General features: G+C 33.3%; 1 protein-coding gene across 4 annotated transcripts in view; it reads left to right on the top strand.

The window, feature by feature from the left end:
* The window catches only part of Nup98-96 (nuclear pore complex protein Nup98-96), a 431,225-nt gene that overhangs the window by 180,998 nt on the left and 228,650 nt on the right, over positions 1 to 21,577 (top strand). For 3 of the 4 annotated variants that reach the window (XM_069823886.1, XM_069823884.1, XM_069823887.1), the window contains 2 exons: positions 3,763 to 4,004; positions 20,827 to 20,934. In XM_069823886.1, coding sequence (XP_069679987.1) covers positions 3,763 to 4,004; positions 20,827 to 20,934 — 350 coding nt within the window. The remainder of the gene's footprint in view (positions 1 to 3,762; positions 4,005 to 20,826; positions 20,935 to 21,577) is intronic. The other variant, XM_069823885.1, reaches the window with a different exon arrangement.

Raw genomic sequence — 21,577 nt, 5'->3', positions numbered from 1 at the left:
AAATCTCCGCGTCACTAGTGCGTTGGCAAATAGATATTTAAACCCTGTGTAGGATTTAAAAACGGGGAGGATATAGAGAAAGGCTTGTACCTCGTACAAATTTCATTATTTTTTCGTAGAATAAAAAGTGATGTGTTACAGGACATTTTCCACTTTAAATTAATTAAACATTGCTCTTCTATGTGATAGAGTAACGTATATATATATATATATATATATATATATATATATATATATATATATATCGCTATCGCAAAATAGTTTTCAATACTTTTCTAAAAGACCTTCTGACGTATGTAAGGTCATTTGCTTATGAGTGTGATCAACTTTTCATGTCTCCTTGACTGTACTCTAGTCGAGAACAGTGTTTAGAGTGAGAGAGTCAGAGGGACAAGCAATGTGTGCTGTAGTGAGCAGTTTGGAACAAAGATTTCTTTCACTTACCTGACACAGTCATGGTATTTATCAGTTTTAGCTACTTTTTCTCAAATGTCTGCTTACATTCCCTTATATCATAAAGGCTGGGGTCATGGTTTCATGTTCACATGTGGTCACAGAAAATCTGACAGCGAAAGATGTAGAATAAGTCTTAGATGCCGACAGTGATTTCGATTATAACTTCAGTGATGTAAACATTGAAGAACCAATAAATGCATCCTGTGACAGTGATGATGACGTGATGCCAGTGAGGTCCAGAGGTGAGGAAGAACTATGGAAAGAGTGAAATTGCAGTAACATGGTACATCACTCTTTTGCAGATTCTATTAGTTGGATTCAATCAGACACAGGGCTACATAGTAATAGCATAGATCATATATGTAACAGATAACTCATCGCTATGTTAAAATTGGCAGCATTTTGAAGAGAACAACCGCCAGGATCGCCACCTGTCCGCCGTAAACAAACTCGAGATGGCAGTACAGTCGCCAATGCAATTCAAATGGGAATTATGATGTGACTTCTTATGTAACAACTAGATGGCAGCGTAGTAAACCTGACAAAAGTTGTTACCATCAAAGCCTATAAGGCTAGGCTAGGGTATTAGTCAACCAGTAGACATATGTGTTCACTTTTTCAATGATGAGTTGGTCAAATTGGTAACAGCAGACACAAATTCCTATCATAACAGGATGAAAGAGGAACTTGTTTCAAAGAATAAAAGAATAAATTAATTATTACCAAAAAGTAGAATTCATTCGTGGAAAGACATTACAAGCAATCACATAATGCATATCTTTGGCTTGATAATACTTATGGGAGAATTCGCAAGCTTAACATTGAAATGTATTGGTCTACCTATGAAATGCTTGCTACAATTTTTTTGTCAATTTTGAAATTTCTCTACTTCACAAGTTAGGACGCAGAGGGAAATAGAATGCACAAAATACTACCAATTTTTGACCACCTAATAAATAAATTCAAAGATTCATACTGTCCTCGTCACAAAATTACTGTTTATGAAAGTCTTATGTTATGGAAAGGCCGACTTGGCTGGAAGCAATTTATTCGGTCCAGACGGACTAAGTTTGGTATAAAAACATTTGACTTGTGTGAAAGTGGAGCTGGATACCAGACAATACAGATAATAAAGATTTGGAACTTTCTGGCTCAATAGTAATGCACCTTGCAGACTCACTGCTGGGTCAGAGAAGAACTTTATATTTAGACATCTAGTACAGTTCACCTAAATTATTCATAGAACTGTACAATAGGAGAACTAATGCGTGTGGGATAGTACACACAAATCGAGTTGGTTTACCGAAAGTCATTCGTACCTAATTTCTCAAGAGAAGAGAAACAGAGGTAAAGCAACTCCCTCCCCTAACATACATTGTGTGGTGTGATAAGAGGGAGGTGTCAATTCTATCAAACTGCCATGCCAGGGTAAATATGATAGAAACAGGAAAGGAGAATTCACAGTTCAAACCTGACGTAGTGCAGGAATACAATATGAATATGGGGGGGGGGGGGTGGACTTGGTGGACCAAGTGACACATGTCTATCTATCTATCTATGCGTAAAACAATGAAATGGTATAAGAAGTTTTTCCGTCTAAAAGAAAAACATTTTCCCGCATGAATCCCCTCCACAGAAGAAAAGGAAATATGCAGCCTGTCAGTGTTTCGTTTGCAAGTCCAAGGGAATCCGCAAAGAAGTGCGTATCATGTGTGCCGCATGTGGCGATGTTTCTTTGTGTTTCTAACCATGTTTCAAAATTTATCATACTCAACACAACATTTAGAGGTAAGTTTATATTATAATCACACTCAAAGGATGTTTATAAAATACATTTATGGAGCATTTTCCTGTAAAATAATCATCTGTGCACATTGCTAGTTGCATAAAATCTACGTCCATCACAGCCAGCATGCGCGTGTAGATTCTACTCCATAACAGCCAAGGGGTTAAGAAAGAAATTGTGAAAATAAAATTGGCACGTTTGCATAACAATCAAGTTGCATTTGTAATTTTTAAGTTGGAAAAGCACATTAAACATTATTACCAGTTTGAAGATATTGATATGTGCTTGCATTGTATATCTCGTCTGTTTGCCTTGTTTATCCTATTATCCTTCAATACTTCTTTCATCCCCCACTCCCCTCCCCCCCGTCCCTTAATTTCCTTTCTGTTCATGACAGATTCGGAGAAATGTTTACTCTAGTCACATAAATTGGCATAGTAACATCTACACCCTCACTCTTCTCTTTGACCTAATTGTGTGTGATAAAACCATGTGACCCGAAACTCTAAATGACACAGTAGACCAATTGAACAGTGACCTGAACTCAATATCAGCATGGTCTACAAAATTCGACTCAACTTTAAATCTAAATAAGTCGCAGGCAATTCTAATCGGGTAACAACGGCTCTTACCCATTTTAAAATCCGTTATTATAAATTCTGTAAAATTAAATGAATCTATAATCCCATTCAATCCCTCTGTTAAATATGTAGGTATGTACATGGATGGGGGCCTCAAGGGGAATGTCAAAGTCACACACACATGCAAGACAGTCTTCTCCATTCTACATTCATTAAATCGCCTGACAAATTTTCTACCCTTTCAATTAAAAATAATTCCCATACAAATATTGGTGATGCCACATTTTGACTGTTGCGACATTCTGCTAACAGATTTAAATTCTAATTTAGCCCATAGATTGCAGCGTGTTCATAATGCCTGCATACATTTCGGTTTCAACATCCACAAGTGCGACCACATTACACCTTCCCTTGAAATGCTCCACAACTTGGGTACTCGTTCTAAAAATGACCCTTTATTATCTGTGCCTTGCCATAAAACAGCTGATTAATCTTCCTCAATATTAAAATGGATTTGAGGGAGGTGGGATATGATGATAGAGACTGGATTAATCTTGCTCAGGATAGGGACCAATGGCGGGCTTATGTGAGGGCAGCAGTGAACATCCGGGTTCCTTAAAAGCCAGTAAGTAAGTATTATTATTATTATTATTATTATTATTATTATTATTATTATTATTATTGTGGTGTTGTAATAACATTAGCATTAATTTAACAATAAGACGGGAATGCAAAAATAAAATGTTCTCATATATGGCCATCATATTGCAATAGAAGTTGAGAACTACAGCGCCAAAGACAATATCAACATGTTTCACTATTTAATTTTTTTTCTTACATTGAATGACAAGTAACTGTAAAAAAAATTAATTCAAATAATGCACATCATGTAGATTTTCATTGTGTAATTTGTTGAAGCATTTAATGGTTAATTTACAGAAATCCCTTTTTGAGGGTCTAGAAGAATCTGATCCTACTTTGTTGGATACTTTCCAACCTCGATCCAGTACCAAGAGATTAATGTTGAAACCCAAGGTAACAACTCCAACAAGCTCTGCAGTCTTTAATTCACAATCACCTGCTGCAGTAACAGAAGAGACAGACTTGCAGGAAGCCGACAAAGAAAATAAAGATGTTCATCAAACAAATGTTACTATTCCAGACCAGCGTGAGGACTCATGGTGAGAATTCATCATAATTAGTAGTAATCAGTTCTATATTTAATTTCTCTGCCATTTTCTTCTCCCTTATGGTGACCACCTTAGAATTTATTTTGGTAGTCTGCTTTCACCTGTCCTTCATATATCTATATTTTCTCAAATACCCTATGCCCTCGAATAAGCCCCACCCCACCCTTCGCACAAACACAAATTACAAAAATGAAACTTTCAGCAAATGTATTCACGACAAATTAAAACAAATACAAATACAGTTCAGCCAACAATAAATTTTATCCTGCAAGAGGATGCATTTCAAACCCATCCCATGTGCACACACAACACACATGTCAGTTGTCTCTTGCTTAATTAGCTGTTTACACAATATTCTTCAATATTAATAGTACACGTCAATAAATTAATGGCCTTTATTTTGTATGATACTACAGGTTTGTTACAATAAATACCTGATATCACTATTAACTTCTTCATTCTGCTCTGTTTTCATCACCACCATCATCGTCATAGTTTGAAACTAGTATCACAGAGATCTTATATTGATTTCTGGTTCGTCTGGGTCACAAATTTTCCCCTGACTGCCCGGACTGGAGGCGAGATTAATCATCGCCAATACAGCAATGTTAAATTTGCATATTGAACTTGATTCTGACATATATACTGCAAATCCAAATGCCATTTAACAATGTTAACAATAGAAATACTCACACAGGAAGATAATTTCATGTGCTATCACCATAAGAGTCCCATACACGTACAAGTCTGGCTCGGCTTGTGTTCCAGTGAGCCAAACTCGTGAGCTGGACTCGACCAGGTCTGCCTGGGCTTGCCAGGGCCTTCTGTGGGACTCTACTCTCTGCCTGCTCACTATTGGCTCATATGTGTGTGATCCCAAATAAGGCTCGTGTATCCATCCACACGTGATGCGAGTACATTCAAAAGAAAGATAAATATTGAAAGGAGTTATGACATGGGGCAACTTAACCCAGATTATACATAAGTGAAGCAATATTTATTGACACCGACCATATTGTTAGTGATAAATCTGTCATAATTTTCCGACCTAAAAGTCAATTTTTTTTTCTATCACACACTTACACTGTCTGGTTTACTCCATCATAAACACAAGTTAATTCTTTACATATTGATGGCTGATGAGAACCAGACTGTTTCAAGTCCATTTTACTATTTTTTTTTTTTTTTCAGGAGAGCTATTTTAAGCTCCTGACATTCAAAGCTGCATGATGCTATTAATTGGAATAGCTTCATAACAACCTTATGGAGAGGAATATTTACAATTTTGTTCGATTTATATATGCAGACAAGAACTGGAACACAATGAAATACAGATTTCTTTCTTATAAAAAGTTGTACTTAAGAACAGTCTGGTTCTCAGCCATCAATATGTATTTTTTTCTTTCTTTTAATTTCAGCCTAAGGTATTTTTCAATAATAAAATGTATACAAAAGCGGTCTAGTAAACCCTTCACAGCCATATTGGTTTGGTAAAAAAAAAAAATATAAAATTCTTTTACAAAACACACGTCTCATATCAGTTTTGTTTAAACATTTTGTTATGTTAAAAACACATTTTCTCATTGTGTTGTATTTTAGGGCATAAAGGTCAAATTTAAAACTCCTTTTTACTCTATGTTGAAATGCTGTAGAAATTTGTCTTGACAAAGGAAAAGCATATATAATCTGTTGTAAACAGCCACAACGTTCAATGACGACTATTCTATAAAACCACGAACAATTAGGTCTAGACCTTTATAATAACTAGAGTCCTGTATTTGGTTAGTTTGAATACAAGTTAAGTGTACATCGATCATACTAGCTTCGCTTGGTATGGAGAGCAAGTTGCAGTTCAGCAGTCTTCCCACTTGCTTCAGTACTGTGTTTTTACATCTGTTTATTCGTGTACCTGTGTATATAATTTAGAGAACATATTGAACCAATAAATCAATATAAACAAGTAAATGAGCATCATTTCAAAACTGTGTAAGTCCACAAATCATGATTTTACAGGAGAGCCAAAATACTTATATCTGCTAAAGTACAAGCCCTTTTTAAAGTTAAGTTGCTGCGTTACGTTCAGAAATTTGAATTCGGGACATCGTGAGGAGTGTCAAAAATCATTGTCTTAATGCAAAGCTGTTATCACTACAACATTCTGTATTTTTATACCACTAAGCAAATTATTGTAATTTTGGGTACCATAATAGAAGTAGTTATATGGTACAATCAGCTAAATTATGGTATGGTATGATTGGCATTACTAGTTGCAGGTTGCTTGGAGACTTTCGGTAACTAAACGCAGGACTCAATAATAACAAACCGCATTCATCTAATATATTCATTAATGCTGCAACTTGCATCGGTTAACTCATTCTGGAAACTGAAATGTACTAGCAAAGTTTGGGACTTAGCTCAATATGTATGGTGAAAATATATCCAAGACCGGTTCCCATATCACTCTCGCTGAGCTGGATTTGCAATCCAGACTCATATGTGTATGGGCACCTTTAGGAGTTGCATGAAAGGAAAATTGGACAATGTTGCTAACTTCACTTCGAGTGAGCTGCACACCCATATTTTTTACTTCAATATTTCAGAAAAAATGTGTGTGAGGTATTCGAGAAAATACTGTATATCACTTGATTAATAATTAATGTTCTTTGCCTTTAAGGCCTCCCCACACCAACGCGAAATATTCGTAGCGGTAGCGAATGTTTCGCTTCGCAAAGTTGCCACTGTCTCAGTGTACGGGTACATTGTTGTATATGAGTGTGCCCACACCGGCGCGAAAGTATTGCCGGATGTCTGCAAATCTGCAGCATTGAAATTTAGATTCGCCGCATGTGCAGTTTTTTTTGCTGCCGCCGCAAATTTTATGTTGGCGTTCTGTGAGAAATTGTAAGGAAACATCCAGTTTTATACGATTTATTCTAGAGAATTACAAGTAACAAAAAGGGCAATATGAAATGTAATCCAATTGTGGTAAGTTATTCGCATCTTTAACATAACTTAAGAGAAAAATTCTAGCCCACATACGGCCTGTCTATAATCAATAATTTCATATTCGCATCTTTGTTGCCTTTTATCAGTCCTACAGAATATGATAGCATTGCTTAGTACAGAAATGTTTTTCTAGAAACCCTACCTATATGAACTTTGTGTTATTTAACATCTTACTAAGATTTAATAGTTCAAAGTTAATAATTTTCTTAGTTTAGGAAAGGTTTCATTTTTAAAAGCAAATATATTAGCCTTCATTTAATAGCAATTTTTTGTCAAAACTAATCTCATTCATATTTTATTCCTATGAAATAGTCTAGGAACTTTTATTTTAGCTAGTATAGAAGAGTTGTTTCAATATACATAAATAGGCCTACTAATTGTTTTCATTAACTCTTATGGATTCGTGCAGTATTTCCTAACATTAGTACTTGCGTTGTCACTACAGCTCAATCAATAATCAATGTTTTGGACTTAATATGTTTATTTTATTATGAGATATTTGTCTACATAATGTTAAAATAATCGACTTGCAATTAATTTTTAAATATTAAATATATTATAGGATTGTGTTTAGTCAACTGTCCGAAGACAGGTCAGAACCTCACAAATGATAACAATAAGGCACCACTAATGAGGCAACTAGGCCAGGAGATAATGGGGGTAGGGTGGCCAGTTCCTTTCCCCCCCTCCATTGCATACATCGCCGAAAAAATTAGCAAAAATTTACACCTGGGTAATTCCATGCAAAACAGTATGACGAAAAACATTCATATCTCCAAATTTGTTAAAAATTGTACATTCATCTCTTCATGTTGTATATATTAATCATGTACAAAATTATGTTTGCAACAGCTACCGTTTAAATGTAATGGGCAGTTAAAATATTTTTATTTGACCGCACAGCTCTATTTTAAATTTATTTTCTGACCATAAGAATAATTACAAAAAATTTCTACTAAGATTCATTACAAATCATCCATCCTCCACTGGGATCCGGAATTAACAAACAGAAAAGATAAAGGGAAATGAAACGAGCAAAATAATGATTTGATTTGTACATTAAAACAAAAATTCACGTGTTAACATATAAATGATAGTGTAGAATTTGAAGAAAGACCTTCAGAATTTCCATTACAATCTTCTGAACCTCATAAAAGGGAATTTGAAATGATATCTTTAGATAGCTTACAAAATAGGTTATTAAGATACTATAATTCAGTGCAGCTCTGAAAATTGTGTTTAAAGAAATTCAAAAATATATTTTTAAAAAATGCCATTACTTAAAATCGAATATTTCAATTCACATAAAAAAAATAAATGACAATTTATTGAGCATTTTCATTAGGCTGTCAAATTTTCATAATGGGGTCTTCAAAAATAAGGCAGTTATAAATTAAAACAACTTGCCGTGTAAGAGGTGATCTATGCCTCTGCGCCATGCGCTACTGGTTACTGTGAGAAGCGTTTCCGCGTTGACGACCGGTGTGCGTCACATGTCTGATTTCAACTAGTTTCGGTACTTCTGATGAAGCAGAATAGGGTTTTATTGCTAACTTTCTATTAACTGGAACCACACAGTGAACACTTCTTGTTCCGGAAACAGTCTTGAGGCCGGCAAATCTTTGAGGATTTAGATTTTGTAACTACTTCTTTATGTTTTTCAATGGATGTGAATGACACAATGATATCCTATGTATTGAATTTTAATCAATCATACAGTCCTTTACGAGTTGAAATTAGAGTTCCTGGCTTTTCAGCGAGTCGCTTCATTGTATCCCTTACACTGTTACTGGGCCCTTTACCGTGACTAGCTCCAAAGAAATGCCACTCTGCAAGTATTTGAAAATCATGTTCATGAATGAGTAGATTAACGGAGTTTTTTCGTTATTGTATTCGCTAGCTGCGCCATCACTGAAATCATATATTTGAGATATTTCGGTATGTATTTGTTTCAGATGTCCTATCATTTTCGTTCAAAAACATGAACTGTTGCACTATCGTGAACTAAGCATTCCGAAATTACTGAAAAACAAAGGTTCTCTAAATTACCACCAACTGAATTTCTGTAATATACTGTGAATGGGTGTATTGTTGCTTGAGAAGTACTCCAGTGATGACCTTGTGTAGCATGCTGAATAATGAAACTGTAATTCTCTGAAAAATCACCAATGATAATGAACTCGCCGGGCTTTATTTCATTTTTCAGCTACTTTAAATAATTTGCTTAGGACTTTGCAATGAAGTTGTGTACAGTATCTTGAATTTTTTAAGCCAACCAATGAAGTTATTAATGAAATTTACACAGTCACTTTTCACTAAAATCATATTGGCCCTGTCAGTTGTCGTCCATTCCTTGTACTAAACTTCTCTGTAACAATGACGTCAATATTTCTGATAGATACATTTATAGTTTCTTACATTCAGGAGCATATGCTTCTTCACTTGTTGAATTTCCTGCCTCTGTTTGTAAACCTTCTTCGCTTGTTGATTTGTTGACCTTACTTTCAGTCCCAGCAACTTCACTAATTATTTCAATTTTTGAAATCTTATGGCAAAAGCGTTCTCAAATAGCATCACCTACCACTAAATGCGGGACCTTTTTACTCATGCTACTTGTGACTTTTCTTTTACAGACTTGTGACGAATGTTTTTAAAGTCTGAAAGTGTTGCAACACCACAGATGACGCCAACTTTTCGTCTTCAATTACGCATATTGAACACTTACAACTAACAATGACAGAACTGATCAAAATCGCCGTCTAAGCTGAAGGGAAAAAGTTACAATGACAGAACAGAACAGAATCACCCTCTAAACTGAAGGGAAAAAGTTGTGCTGAGATTATAACAGGAAAAAAACACTCACGTGAAATCTATTAGCGTACCATTGAGCGGATGTCGCAACATCTGGCATTTGTCATATCGATCACTAAACACGCGTGTGGGTGTCTTGTATGAGCGCGTGACGTAATACACTGCACGCGACTTTGATCCTTAATGACAACATTTGCAATTCTGGTTTATTTAATATTTCTCAAAGTATTAGAGTCCCCATCATAAAATTTTTGTAATCGATTAAGAAATTGTTTATCTCACTGTAAAAAATAGAGCATGGTAAAAAAAAATTCTATTTCAAAATATTAACATTTCTTTATTTTACTGTAAGTTTTAATACATGCTCGAAGTAAAAATCCATAATAACTCAGAAATAAGTTTAAATATATAGAGTCATCATTGCATTGGCACAATTTTTACGTTGATACAATGAAGCATGTCATTTTAATAATATTTTTAACAGTCTACATATCAACTCCCCGAATATTTCACCCTTCATTACTTTTCAACCATTGGTGAGATGAAGTTCATATTAGGCCATTTAACTATTTATTATTATGACATTCATTTACTAGAATATTGAAAAAATCCAGAACTTGACGTTACAAATTTTAAAATTTTGTATGGAATGACCCACCTAGCAGATACTGCTTCATCAAGTCGTCTTTGTTGCCCATGCACACTTAGAAAATATACTTACACATAAACAGGATAATTTTATTAATTATACGCGAATATCACTACTTGTGGGACAAACCCCTCCCAGATTTCAGACTTGGCATCATCTTTTGTCTTCCTTCTCTTGAAGGACGCATTGTAACAGAATCAAACAAAAGTTAGAAAAGACAGGACAAAGTAGAGTCTTTTCTGTTTTCGAGATTTTGTTATGCACTAAACACGTGTGTTGTATATTATTTTGAACGATCATATATTTAGAACTGCAAATATGATACATTCTGCATTGAGAACGCATTTTAGTGAATGTAGCCATTATACATTCAAGGGAATCTTAGTTTGCTAAAACGTTTAATAAAGGTCAGTATGGTTTTCTTTATGTATTTAATGATGAAAAAAAGGTGAAAAATATGTTATTGAGGGGTTTAGACATATTACATTATATTATAATAAAAACGCGGACAATTAAACTAAAATAATTGTTTCCAAATGTGAATGTATTGATTTCACGGCACTAAAATGATTTATATCATGTTAGGAGTTTGTAGAATGTAATCTCATCAATTCCTAGAAAATTACTAAATGACCGAGAATCTTCCAACGTCATCTCTCTGAGTAGGAATAAAAAACTATATTATCAATAAAAGATCTTTTATTTTCACTTCACTATTTTCAATTATTTATATGTGCAGGGATGGTAATTCATGTTATGAGGGATTGTCTGAATATTCGTTTCATAGGTAATTTATCTTTCCAGATATCTTTAACTTCTTGTTTTTGATGCACTTATTTTTTTTCTACGTGGACTTTACTTTTTCACCCACACTTCCTTCTTTTTTATAGTGTTCTCTCCTCCAGAGCTGTAAGTCTTTGACAATGTTTGCAACCGCAAGCACATCATCTAAGGCTGTCTAAATACTAGGTATCATCATTCGCCATTTTGATTATTTTCCTTTAATAATGTAATTAAATTTTCTAATATTTCAGTTACATTTATTTTAATATTGTAATTACACTTATTTTAATATTGTGATTATATTTGTTTTAAAATTTAATTAAATTATTTATATTTTAATTACATTGATTTTAATATTTATTATTACATTTCGAAACATATAATGAAAAAAAATTTAAGCGATGAAAGTATTTTATAAGCAGATTTGAAATCAGAAGATTTCTGTGTTAACAGACAAAAGTTTGTCTTGAGTTCTTCGCCAAGTGAAAATACTCTTTTTTTTAACTCACCATAACTTGGAAAACCAGTAAAGATTTTGGATAGCGGCAACTTTGAAAAGTAATTTCCATTCTTTCTCAACATTTCATTCGCTTTGACCCCCCCCCCCCCCCCATCTAACGTGAAAAATAAAAAAGTTTTCCGCTGACCACTCTTGAAGGTGTAAATGTCTATTTTGGACAGATCACTTCGAAGTTAGTGTCTTATTTTTTCATCCGCATTTTAAAAACAATTTTGACTTCAAAATTTATCCTATGCTTTCCTCAGACATATACCTGCCAATCATAAAAATAACAGTGCGATTGATTGACTATCATAGGAGCTACGACATGATATTCCGCTGCATATGCAAAATTTTGATCTTCGTCAGCACTGCGAATATTTCGCGTTGGTGTGAGGTAACGTGCGAATTTCGTTGCCGCTGTATCTGCGAAATATTCGTCGCCGCCATGGCTGCGAATATTTCGCGTTGGTGTGGGGAGGCCTTTATATAAAACATCCAGGACCTCTAAAAAGTTTTTCGTTTCCATTTTCCATCATTTATCTCAGGAATTGATCTTCATTGATGTTATTAAACTTTATGTTTTCCATTATTTTCCATTCTTTAATACTAGTATTACTGTACATTGCTCATTATTATTATTATTATTATTATTATTATTATTATTATTATTATATATTAAATATTAATTATTTTTCTTTGAATGCATACTTTACATTTCTATTCATATGAGGGTTTTTCAAAAAGTTTCCGCACTTATGTCATTTTATTTCTGTGCAGCATACACAAACTACATTATTTTTCCACATTATCACCCAGCTTTTCAATACATTTCTCCCAGTGTCTATCAACTTCTTAATGCTATCAGAATAAAAAGTCTTTGGTTGCGCACATAGCCACTGATGCACTGCTGACTTTATGTCCTCGTCACTTGCAAATCTCCTCCCCCCTTAGAGTTTCCTTAAGGGGAGTGGGTAGTGATGCCTGTGCTATTAAAAAATTTCGGTACAAACGTTTAGTTCAATATTTCTAGGCTTTTAGTATTCAGAGTGGAATAAAAATTTCCAGGCTTATACAATCAATCATTCTGAATTCATTGGTATATAAGACAACTAATTAGTTTCAAATCCAAGTGTAAAAGAAAGGCCCTAACTGATAACCTGTTTTCCCACTTTGATAAGTGTACCTAATTTTTCAGGTGCACATTACTTGCTACAGTTTTCACTCATATATCTTGTATATTTTTAAGTTATCAAGTAATGTATATTGTAAATTCTAAAGCAAAATTTAGTTAAATATTTCACTTCTAGTGAAACAGAAAACATATTGAACTTTGCTTAACATTTTTTGATATCGAATAATCAGTATTATATTTTCAGTCAAACACTTATCATATTATAAGATGACAGAAATTAGATTCTGTTACATCAAAGTACAGTTGTTAAATTATCACGAATATTTTCGACTTATTTGTAAGTCATCCTCAGGTGAGTTTCCTGACAAACAATTATTAGAACTGCCATGCATGCATTTACATGAAATGTTGAGTGGCGTCCATGGCCTTTGCAATTTTGCAATTTTTTAGTGCATATATATTTTCGTGTTATGTGTGTGATATTCTTAAACCCGTAGGTCTACTATGTATAACACAGGCTGCAGAAAACACTGTAAAAATTTCATATAAACTGATTCAGTAGTTTCAGAAAAAAATGCACTTAAGTTTGAAAAATTTCAACTTATGGAAAACTCCATTTAAAAAAAAAATAAAGATATATGAATTACATACACCACCAAATTTAAGGAGGCCGTTTGAATGGCTTATCTGCAGAAATACCTCCCACAATATTTATATTGTTTTAAACAGGAAGTTTTTACTTTTTTTTTTTTTAACACAAAATAAATAATCGGATTTTTGACCCCCAATCACTACCTGGTTCCCTTAAGTGGCCCAAAAAGATGAAAATTGGATGACGACAAATCTGGACTATAGGCTGAATGTTCCATGATTTCCCACTTCAGTTGTGTTATGGTTTGTACCGTGTAGGCCACAATGCAGAGAGGCATTGTTATGCAACAACAGGATGCCATCTGAGAGTTTCCCTAGTCTTTTAGAGTGAACTGCAGGTTTCAGTTCCATCCGAAGCATGTGAGAATAGGATGCACTTGTGATGGTTACGCCCCACTCCTGGTATGTCTCAAGAATAGGCCCTAGAGAATCCCAGAAGACAGTCAAAATCACCTTACCTGCCAATGGTTGCGTCTTGAATTTTTTTGTAGACATGAGATGACAGATGCTTCCATTGCATGTCTTTTACTCTTGCTTTTGAGTTCATAATGGTGAACCCACGTTTCATCACCTGTCACAATCCTCTGCAGAAAGTTGTCACCTTCTTCACGATAACATGTCAAATGACAGGAACACATCGTGGCCTTGGTTTGACATGGTTCTAACTAACATAATTGCAAAAATGTGTTTTTGATTTGTAATCACTCTTCATAATACTGTCTAGCTTATAAATACATTTCAGCACCATTTGTTGAAAAATGAACAAACTAGCAATGTGACAGTTCTATCTGATGACAACGTTTGAAAATATTTATTTTGACAGAGTTCTTACTGCAAGCTGTTACTATTCTTTCTCAAAGATTCAGGAATTTAATTTGTGTTATGCATAGCTAAGCATGATATTATATTTTATTTGTAATTTTCATGGGATATTGATAAATATATGAGTAATATGTTCAGATTATAGATAATTAATTTTAAAAAAATATCAGTATACTGGTACTTTTTTCCTATAAGAAACAGCTATCAGCATAATGAAAGTGTGGTATCTAAGTTCAGACGATATGTTCCTGATGATTACATTCCTCTTACTTCATCTGATAATGAAGATTATTAAGAAAAAACCCCAAGAACGTAATTATTATATGTAATGAGCCTAACCTCTGTCATAACATGTTGTCTACAATGCAATTTGTGAGGTTTGATAAGATATTAGAAATTAAGACTCTGCATTGAAGAATTTATAATTTTATAGTCAATTTTCTTTCAAAGAATATAGTTCTTATACTATTAAATTGTCTGCTTACCATTATATGCCTGAAATAAGACAAAATAGAAGTGTAAATGAGAAGGAAACGGAGTGAAGTTTACCATTAAGTTAATTACAATTGAAGTGTGTGTGTGTTTTTTTTTTTTTTTTTTTTTTTTTTTTTTTTTTTTTTTTTTTTAATGAAGAGGAAGGAAAGAACAAACAGGCAGCAATTGGAAAGAAGACTTGACTTCAGTAATAAATTTTCATCATCTCGGTAAATTTCTTCAATTAGGTGACATACTGTTTCACAGATTATAATACCAACCATAGCATTTCGATGGACAAAGATTTACACAATGAAGAAAGTTTTGCATTTATAGAACAGCCAAATAATATGCAAGATGATTTTTATATTCAATCACTTTGTTTTCCAATTAGTCTTTTTTTTTTTTTTTTTTCACGTGTTCGTAACATTTACACATACCCATTACTTAAAATATACGTTTTTATTCGTTAATAATTTGATGACTACCTTATTATTTATTATACTCCAATTTTACAGAGAACCCTGTTTTACCTGAATTAGGTATGTTAGGGTTATAAATACATTATAATATTTATATGATATTTATTAATTAAATCTCATTGATTTAATCTTATGTTTCAATTATGAGATTAATAAAATTTTACAAATCTATGAATTCAGCAAATCTGTACAACATTTTATAATTTATATACATGAATGAATGAAATGAAATAAGATGAAATTAAATACTAAAATACAATCTTATATTTCAATTAACAAGTTTCATGAAGTATATACTATATTATGAGTCTGTTTTTAATCTGATCATTCATTGCCATAAAATATTATTATTTTTTATAATGTAATAGACATATGCTATTTAGACTTTAACATATTTTTGCATTGTTATAGTTAACGTTAATTTATTATAAATACCATTGAAAAATAGAAAACAATGTACACAATGGAATTTTAATCAATAATTACATAAGTCATTTTAATTAACGTAATTAACTTTACTGTAGACACAACCATACAATTTAGGATAATAAATTACTGATTTAATTATAATATGAATATGAAGCAACTGTGGTATGGGAAATATTACAAAACATGGTTTTTAATACTCTAAGGAAACCCTCTTTCATCAAACTGACAATGGCACAGATTTATTCGACCAAATCACTATCACCATTATTCTGAACTCTATGCCTTAGAGACACTGGTAGGGGTTCCTTATGATACCTGTTTCACACAACTCCAGAAGATCCTTGTATTTTTCTTCTTGAACTGGTAAGAATTCATGATAAGCTGGTTTCAGTGTTATATTTATTTACGGAAACATTACAACCCCTTCGATTTACTTTTATTTTCTTGAAAGATTCTTCCTCAAGGGAATATTTAAAGAGAATGTGCTCAGGATCATCTTTCCTGAATTGTAGCCATTTTATATTGAGCCAGTTAACGTCTTCTCCTTCTGTATCAACTTTTTTATTTTTCACAATGTGTTTTCTGATTTCAGTGAAATCAGAAAACTGATTCTGGTCCATTTCAACAACTTCATAAGGATCCTTTTTGGATGCCAGTCTTACTATGGTATAAAATCCAGAAGGATCGAAAATATCAGTGTCAGTTTCCTTTCTTTCTATTAGGGCATGAACACTATCCACTTCCATTTGGCTGTGTCCAGGTTCAGAAAATTTTTTATTAATTATAGGAACTTGTGCACAATACAATAACAATGCTGCAACATTTATGTTACGGTTTTGTCCACCGCACGTGTCTGACATTAATGTAATTTCCTTTTCATCTGATAAATTGTTTATACTCGTAAATAGATAAGATGTTACTTCATTGGAACCCCTCTTCGCCATACCTTCATGCCAGCAATAACAAACTTTATTTGATCCTAATTCTAAGACTGTAAAATTATATATAGACAGTAACATACTGCCTCTAAGTCGAAGTCAAGAAAATGCTCCTTGTCGTCCTGAGCTCTCTCCTTTGCATCATCGTTATGCTTTCTGGCAAGATCTTTATTCTTCAACTGTTGTTCGTGGTCTTGTTTCTTTATCTCATTTTCATCATCATTCATGTTCTTATAAATATAGCAAGCATCGCACATATCTTTCTTGCGTGAATGCAAAGTGATATTGAAGTCGATTCTTAGTATTTGCCTGTAGAGCCACTTCTTTTCATATGTGTAGTTGTTCTGCTTACACCAGTCCACACATATAGGTCATACATTTTTGTTACAGATAGTTCATCACTTAAATATTCCTTTTCTAAATCTCTCCTGCAGTAATGAGAAGGGACTTGAGGAAGTGAGTTTATGTGTTCACGTATCAATTCCTTTGCATCATCTGTTCTTATGTTTGGAGGTATGCATTTGGTTTTTTCTTTTTCAGTCAGATTCACAGTATTCCTTTTCCTTAAGGCTGTTCTTACAAACATTTCACTCACATTTAGTGTCAATCTAAAAAATTCTTGACACATTTGAATGCGGATTTTTAACAAGGTAATAATTCAATGTATTTTGTCTGGTGAGTTTCCTGATACAGCAGTTCTGAGTACGTTTTGGTACAATATCAATTAAAGATACAATGTAGAGGTGTAGTTTGCCATCAGCCAAATTTCAGAAAGACGAGAAAATTTTCAGTCTACTTTCTTCATCAAAATATCTTGTACAATTCCTTGGACACTGTGAACAGTCATTTGTCTTCAATGATTTACAGCTCATGCATTATGTCCAGACACTCCCCCCACTCTTCCTACAGAGCTGCGCACGAGATCGAATGAGTCTACTTACGAATTATAGGGAAATGGGTTAGTATTTGCCTTGAACTCTGTAGACACACGCCTGACCTTTCCTTCTACTCCTACTCCTTCTACAGAAACATTGTTCCTGTACTGCACATTGCGAGTGTCTTGACAAAATACATGAGCTGTACCTGGTTTTAAAATATTATGTGATTTGTAGAGTTGACCACTTTGCCTGTTCAGTCTTTTCTTATTTTTTTTCCACTCAGGCGGTTTGGCTGTTTTTCTTCTCTTTCGTTTCTTTGAAACAGTTTCAGTTTGCATTTCCATTATTTCATTACCTCTATCTCCGTTGTCCATTAGACACGGAGCACAATCTTTCTTATGAGAATTACTAGGAGATTCTGATTCATCTGATGAATTCTTAAGATAAGGCTCAGGAAAGAAAAAAAATTTTCACCTGATGAATTACTGAAGTCAATCTGATCAGCAATATCCATATTTGAAAGCGCATATTCAGCTGATATTTCTTCCACTAATGTGTTAACCTTTTCTGTACCGGTAATGTTAATTTTGAAATTAGCTTCTTCATTTTTTTGTTCATCGTATTCTAAGATTATTAAAGAACTTTCTCCAAATAGAGAATTCAATTTAGTTATAGTCCTTTCTTGATCAGAATTAAGTTCAGATTCACTTTCGATGTTGCTAGAGACTGGAACAACCATTGGAGGCCCTACAATGAAATGTTCTGTTGTAGAACTGATGGCCATTTTAGCAAAATAGTAATATTAAACTTTATATTAATAATTATTATCGTAATATATTGTATTAGTAGAAGACAGTTAAGTTAAGGCAGTGTCGTTCAATGTGACTTTAAAGTGTAATAGAACAAAATAATAATTAGCTTCTTTTGAATTCATTTAAAAGATATTAATTTAAGTGATAATTTGTATTTTATATTTACTAACTTGGAAACCCCAACAAGGATAGCATCTTCTCTCCCGTACTTAAATACATTTTTTTCTGTAATTAACATTACACCACAAACAAAATTAACTTAATTGCTCTCTGTCTTCGGAGGGAATACAGCTCACAACAATGAAAATAGATTGGACAAGAAAAATAATGCAAATGCCAGCTGCATAATAATCTATTAATAAACGCACGAAACTGTAACATGATAATGACAGAATAACGTAACGATCAATGTGCTAATATTTTGTGAGATATCTCAATCCTTTCTTTTAGAAGTGATATAGTGTAACTTGAGATGCGATAGTAAGGCTCTAACAGAAAAACAATAAACTCAGTTACACTGCAGGTTCATTTAAAAAAATATTTGTCACACTCTTACACTATTTTTGCAGTAATCCAAAGAGTCTGGAACATTAAATACGCTATTTTAGCAATTTTTTTAGATACACTCTCCTGGTGCCAAGCCAATGATATCCTCTGTCACAGTTATCATGTAAGGTTACAAATTTTGTTGGGTAAAGAATTCAAACTATGAAACTCCTCATGCTCATTCATTTATCACTTCATGCTCTCTTAAGTTAAGCATATAGATAGGGGTGTGATTTTTTTTTTCTTTTGGTATTAACAATATACTGTACTACTCTGATTGAGGTTCTGGCTGATGTGTAATGTATTATCAGGCAATACATCTCGCTTGACGATGTGTGTCAGAGGAAGAATGATTGTATGCATCTGAAGTCTGATTAGTGGAATATGTAGCTAATCGGTGATGTATGCATTGGAGGGAGAAGGGAACTGGCTTGGCCTAGTTGCCTCATAAGTGATGCCTTATTAGTGTTACTTATGAGGTTCAAACCTGTCTTTGGACAGTTGACCGAAAAACAACAACAAAAAAAACATAATTTTATGCATGAAAAATTCGAATCCCTTAATGAAAGTCTAAAATTAATTAATATATATCCTTGAATTTTTGCGAAGTTGATACAAAATCCACGAAATTACTTCTCATCACGATATTTTCTACAAAAAAAAAAAAAAAAAAAACCAGTTTCATGGAGAAATTGCATGAAAAATGACTCTTCCTTCCAAACAAAAGGTGAACATTTTCTTCACTATAAAATATACATGACCATTTCTACTTATTTGATTTTTTCAGCATTGTATGTGTGTGACATTTGACAACGATGTGCACATATTTTCAGAGACTATTTCTAGGTACAGTGGCTCTATACTCGCCGCATCCAGGCAAATGGAACCTAAAGTAGGACCTTGAAGCGCACAATCATACTAGGCAGGTTCGATCCTAAAGCGCACATGCTGACTAATACTCATTATATGCATGTGTTTATTTCACACGTCTTAGGCCTGGTTGTAGAAATGCAAATCAAATCAATCCCTGATCACCAATCAGTTGATGTCTGATTTATTTGATTGCTCATTGCGTTGCATGAAAGTGAATCTCCAATTAACTTGTGTCGATTTGCTAATTGCTGATTTGAGAAAGAACTGCATTTGGCAAAAGCGCTATTTAGCAACCACAGTCAATTTGATGCTCTTTGACAGAGGAGAAACAAACTCATTGAGTGGGTGCTGATCAAGAAAACAAATGAATGCTTTGCTGTTTTGTTGTCTTCATAGAAGTGAAATGCACAGATTCTACCTGTAAAGACTACAGAATAAAATAAAAGAAATTAACCGAACCAAAAATTTGATGGGCTAAATTTTTCTGATAATAATAGAGCCCTCTTATTACACGTTATAGAAGAATTTGTGAATGTAATAGAAATTAAGAAGAAAGTGCGTTATGTTTGGATGTTGCAGAAAAAAAAAAGATTATTTTTCGGTTCCGGTCTCGGAAATCACAATGCCATTCACCATATGATGTCAAACATTGCTTATAGATATTTACCGCGTATTTCTCCATATTGTTTGAAAATTTTATCAAAAGAATCTTTATCAGATCATTTTAGAACAGTCATCCCCTTACAGTCGGATGAAATTGAATTATGAATATAATTAATGATACAAACAATTTTCTGTTAGTTTTGAAGATAGTGTTTCAATAATAATTTTAAAAAATATTATTTTGCTATCTTTTAAGCTTCTTTAAGGTGCGAAATATGCATAAAATTGCTTGTTTTTTATTAAATATTCACCGAAATCAAACCATTTTAATTACCGAAAACAGAGTAAAATAATCACCATAAAATCTCACCCTCTATGTATAGAATTAAGGAGATTTTATAAATGTCTGTTCCTGGTAACAGGCTCCGGAAGTCACTTCGGAAAAATGCAGGAGAGACTGAACGAAGAGAACAAGAAAATTCCGAAGTTCAGGAAGCAGCATCTCCTTTAATTAAAACTGCAACTGTAAGGTATACAGTATACATTTTCTATATATATAAATGTATTAACTAAAATGTCGTTATGGAGAGATTGTTTAGGAAACAAAACTATATTACAAAAACGACTGTAGTGAAATACTACACTAATTTAAATATCAAACGATGATTAATAAAAATTCTTCCTGTTTTCCCAGAATTGTGCTACATATTTAGATATATTCCTGCAGCTGTTTTTGTTAGGTACTTTTCTGTTAGTAATATTAATTTACTGATTAACTTTACAACTTCTTTACTGTGTTAACTTAATAGGAAATTACCTGGCTGACTAGTTTCGAAGTGTTATTCTTCATTGTCCGAAGCCTAGTGAAGGTACTGTGCTATTTTCTGGTTTCCTGTTGTGGTGTGGTGTATTCAAGAATAACACTTCGAAACTAGTCAGTCAGATGATTTTCTAGTAAAGAAGTTGTAAAGTTAAAAGTTAATCAGTGATTATATAAGTGTTAGAAGTGTGTATACAACAATGAAGAACATTAATTTATTCATTACTGCTACTATTACACTTCTTTTGTTATTGAAGTCTAGCATGATAATTTTATATGATTTTTGAATAATACGTGATACAAATTTTCTTCTGAGTTCGAATTTGAATTGTACATGATATTGACTGAAATTC

The sequence above is a fragment of the Periplaneta americana genome, chromosome 4, assembly GCF_040183065.1.
Source record: "Periplaneta americana isolate PAMFEO1 chromosome 4, P.americana_PAMFEO1_priV1, whole genome shotgun sequence".
NCBI lineage: Eukaryota > Metazoa > Arthropoda > Insecta > Blattodea > Blattidae > Periplaneta > Periplaneta americana.
This window is presented reverse-complemented; position numbering and strand designations above follow the sequence as displayed.